Genomic DNA, 4,730 nt, shown 5'->3' with positions numbered 1-4,730 from the left:
GTGAATCAAACATGTCCACACATTTTGACTGATTTGTGTATCACATGTTTGTTCATATAATGTCATGTTTGAACCTCCTTACATTCTTGTCAAAGCTCTACACCCCCTCATCCCACCCAAACTCAAATAGAACTTTTTAATCATTAAAACTACAGATTCTAAACCATTGCCAAAGAAAAATTTTCGAGTGTGAATTTATACTATTAGAACAATCAAATTCGTTAATCAAATAGAAGAATCTCTTTAATGAAATAGTTTTGTTAGCTATAGAATAATAAATCAGGTATATATATTCTAAATTAATGGTTATTTGAAAGAAATTTTCCAAAGAAGAAAATTTGAATTCATACTAAGATTACAGGATTTCAGATGCACACAAATATGAATAACTCGATAGTTGACATAACTCAAGTACTGCCTAGCAGATACCATGAGGCTTCATGAAAGAGGAGAAGCAAGAAAGTCAATTTGCATCTTCATAAATATCCCTCCAAGAAAAATTCTCTCTTACTGCATGAAGAAATCAGGGTTAGAAGTCATATTGGCTTACTGAGAACTTAGCCATATTAATCTTTTAAAAAGATGAACAGGCAAATAAGTCAGTGAACAAACATCGAAGTTCATACAGACAAAACAATGAGCATCTACAGTGCTCTTATGCCAATGAATCTCGGATATGAAGGAGTGTCAAGGGTTACAATTACACAGTAGAAAGTACGAAAGCAAAATACAACCCCTGAACACACGCTGGCTGGCTCCACGGATGTATAGTTCTACATACAAACGTCCTAAGCTCAAATCTCTATATAAATAACAAAAAATGAAATAAGAGGGGGGAAAAGCATGAGAGCAAAATAAGAGGCCAAAATACAGGTGGAAAGCACACACCCTATAGCATGAGAAGAATGCATACCCTAATCTAAACTAGTAGTAAACCTGATAATAATCATCAAGAAAAAAAATATTAGGGCTGATCTCTACTGATATATACAAACAGTGATAATCTTGAGAAGAATATAAATCATATGAAATTGACGATCTAGTCTAACTTGTTTAGCTTTTAGATAACGCACCAAAAAGATCAGAGGGGTCAGAAACAAGAAAATAAGTATATTAGATAAATGCGTCATTTGTAGCTAGTAATAAAAGATTCACATAAGGATCACTATTGGATGAGTTACAGAACTCAGTCTGGGCCTTTTTTTCACACAACATGAGCACACAGTGTTCTATTTTGGTAATTCAATAAAATTCAGTTATTTAACTTTACCTTATTATCAAACAGTGTATATAACATGAGCTGTTTGGAGCATGTGTATAAAGTAGTTAAGACATTTAAACTCAAAAGTAGTTAAGACATTTAATTAGTAGAAATTTACAGACATCAAAGAGTATTAACTCAAGGTTTACTTCAAATAGCACATTGAAGAACAACAATACCAACCTAATCAGCCCAATCCCCTAACAACCAGACTACAACAGAGAAGACTGTTACTAAGGACTACAATCAAGGATACATACCCTGTCTATAGTAACCTAAATGTTAGTAAGACGGATATGTTGCAGGACGCCTGGTGGCAGGATGACTGACATCATTCAACACAGCCCCAAGAACACGCCTACTATATTCATAATTGCTGCTGCTGAGCCCACCTAATCCATTAGGAGACACTGTAAAGAAGCGCTAAATATATGAGAACCAAGAAAGTCATAGAAGGGGTTAGCAAGTATTTTGGAGATCTTAGAAAATCAAAATCACCTTGAGGGTAAACAGGGGAAACAGGATAGTTGCTAGATGAGTCCCCATAGTTGCCCATTGACTGTGTAGAAACTGACGGCCATTTGTCTTGTGACTGCACAGGCACGGGACTCGGTTCATTATTCGTTAGAGGACCATTTGCCTGAGGAGTGAGTGAAGTACTGTTGTTTTGTGGGAATTTGTCTTGCCCGGACATCTGTACAAAATGGGAGAAATTTTTTTTACCAAAGCTGATTTCTAGCTACAAAGAAAGCAAAGGCCAACCTTTTCTTAGGCATCGACATCAAAAAGGTGTAAATCTAAGTTATAACAAAACAACATATGAATGCATATCCCCATCACAGCTAAAATAACTTATGTTTATGTACATATGCCATAAATTATACTGAATTTCTTCTACATCATCATCTAAAGGGAAATCCAATTATTGTTGTTGAGGAAGATGTTCTAAGTCATTGGAGCAAATTACAGAAAGTAAAGAGAAAAGGATATAGAATAAAAGCTGATACAACGTACAGCAAACTTAAGCATTTTATTATGAAGGCAGACGAGGCCAGAGAAAAGCTTAACAGCATAATTTGCAATCTCCTCGGTTTCATATTCAGCAAAAGCATAGCCCTTCATACGGTTAGTTTCCTTATCCCGAGGTATATGTAGGTCCACTACTCGACCCACTTGAACAAGAATCTCATACAAGACTTTCTCGCTCACCTTCTCATCCAAATTACCTGTTAGGAGTACAATAAATTAATACAAGAAAGACCTTTTTGCACAAACCCAAGAAAAATAAAATCTCATTGTAACTTAAAATGTGATAATAATAATTAGTCAATACACATAATCTTACATAAACATAATCTTAATAATAAAATCTAAGGAGAAATAGTATAGCAATAGAGAAGAACCAAAAGCAGTAGAAAACAGTAATAATAGAACAAACCCAAAAGTCTAAACTGTAAAATTTGATAATTAAGCACAAGCCACATTGAGAATTAAAGAAAAGACCCAAGATATCCGACCCAAATTCAAACAAATCAAAATGAGTTACACTAACCATGGTGTGAAACATTCTGGAAGTTTTGAATTGTAAAAAAATAAAAAAGAAAAAAGAAAAAAAAAAGAAAAAAAGACCAAATTACTCAACATAATATGAAGGATAAGTTACACTAAACCCTCAAGAACATCCAGCATTTTGAAGTAAATCCCCAATAGATTTCAAAGTCGCAACAAACCCCAGTAACTTTTTCAGGTTTTGCAGATAAGCCCACAAATTAGGACCAAAAAACAAACATAAAAAGGCAATTTAAAAGTTCTTTTTTGGGGTGTGGGGAGGGAGGGTGGAGGGGGTTCTACAAAAGTTATTGAGGGTTTAGTGCGATTTTTAAAGTCAATGGGTGTTTACTTATATTTTGAGGGTTTAGTATATAATTTACCCTAACATGAAACAAGTCTCCCCAAAAGCTGACACAAAACCTCACAAGAATCTGCCGATAAGAACAAATCCAGAACAAATCAATATGAATTCTTTAATAACTCAGCCTAACCTCACAAGTTAATGGGAGTCTACTACAAAACGATGAAAATTCTCGTGGGGTTCAGTATATGATTTACCCTAATATGAAACTAGCCTCCCGAAAAGTTGATACAACCTCACACGAATCAGCCGACAAGAACAAATCCAGAGCAAGTTCTCAAATAAATTCATCCTAACCTCACAAGTTAATGGGTGTTTACTACAAAATGCTGAAAATTCTTGGGAGATTAGTATAATTTACCCTGATGTGAAACTAATTTCCCCAAAAGCTTATAAAACCTCACATGAATCAGCCGAAAAGAAAAAATCCAGAGCACATCAACACGAATTTTCAAATAATTCAGCCAAACCATATAAATGACAGATTTTTAGACTATTAACAGCCTACAATCGCAACTTATGAACACGTGCAAGCAGGAAAATAAAAAACTAAGAGACGAACCTATGTAGACAGAGCAAGCCGGATTCCTCGCCATTAGAGCTCGATCCAGAAAATCCCCGGCGAAATCGAGAGGAGAGAGAGAGAGAGAGAGAGAGAGACGACGACGACGACCACGAAACCCTAATCCTGCTGCGTATGCATAGATCAATATTTCCCCTTCTCCCTCTTTCCTCTTTTGTGGGCGGTCGAAGGAGTCGTGGGGTGTAAAATAAACAGACGCCCGAGTGCCGACAAGAGAAACGCGTGCGATGCGCGTAAATTAATAGACCGTTCAGATTCGTGTCTAATTTAGTATGGGCGGTGGATCGCTCTGGTTTCGTGCGCGTAACTTTGGCTTTCGACGCCCTACTTTGTCAGGATCTGGTTCCTTTTCGACCTCAATGTAAGACGTATTGTATAGAGCATTACTTTTAAATCACAAACGCATACACAAAACACACACACAAAATTTATAAACATGGTTCTTCAATCACAAACATCTTGTATAGAGCATTACTTTTAAAAAACAACCAAACAGTTGTTTTTGCTAGTGGTCCTAAAATCTCAGAAGCATATGCATAGTCTAAAATTTATCACATACAGTGTAAAAATCATAGAAGCATATAGATAGCTTAAATTAGATCAATAAGATACAAAATGATAACATAGTACAAAGGAAAAGAAAGCAAATTAATAACACCTGATTCACATTGGAAAGAAATAACACTAAAAAATCTTAAAGAAAGAAAATAAGCAAAAATTGCAAATTTGTGTGATGGCAACCCTAAAATCTCTTAAGCATATCGAAGTCTAAATTAGATCATTAAAATGCAAACTAATAACATAGTACAAAGGAAAAGAACACAATTTAATAACACCTGATCCACATTGGAAAGAAATAACACTCAAAAATCTTAAAGAAGAAAATAAGCACAAAAATGCAAATTTTATCATGAATTCTTTTTATAAAACTAGCCAAAAAAAACTTCCAATAAACTTGAGCAATTTCAAGCTTA

General features: G+C 35.0%; 1 protein-coding gene across 7 annotated transcripts in view; it reads right to left on the bottom strand.

Moving 5' to 3' along the window:
• Window positions 1–3,926, bottom strand: part of LOC109819978 (spliceosome-associated protein 49) — an 8,579-nt gene extending 4,653 nt beyond the window's left edge. For 5 of the 7 annotated variants that reach the window (XR_002241681.1, XR_002241682.1, XM_020386002.1 and 2 more), the window contains exons 1-4: window positions 3,736–3,925; window positions 2,276–2,487; window positions 1,760–1,955; window positions 1,522–1,671 (exon numbers count right to left, since the gene is read on the bottom strand). Coding sequence is in view for 5 of the 7 variants with exons in the window: in XM_020386002.1 (XP_020241591.1) it covers window positions 1,544–1,671; window positions 1,760–1,955; window positions 2,276–2,487; window positions 3,736–3,769 (570 nt within the window). In the remaining 2 variants the exon portion in view is untranslated. Of the gene's footprint in view, window positions 1–1,316; window positions 1,672–1,759; window positions 1,956–2,275; window positions 2,488–3,735 lie in introns of those variants that run through there. The other 2 variants (XM_020386003.1, XM_020385999.1) reach the window with 2 other exon arrangements.

This window comes from Asparagus officinalis, chromosome 8 (assembly GCF_001876935.1).
Source record: "Asparagus officinalis chromosome 8, Aspof.V1, whole genome shotgun sequence".
In the NCBI taxonomy this organism is placed as follows: domain Eukaryota; kingdom Viridiplantae; phylum Streptophyta; class Magnoliopsida; order Asparagales; family Asparagaceae; genus Asparagus; species Asparagus officinalis.
Note: the sequence above shows the minus strand (reverse complement) of the source record. Positions and strands in the feature narration are given on the sequence as shown.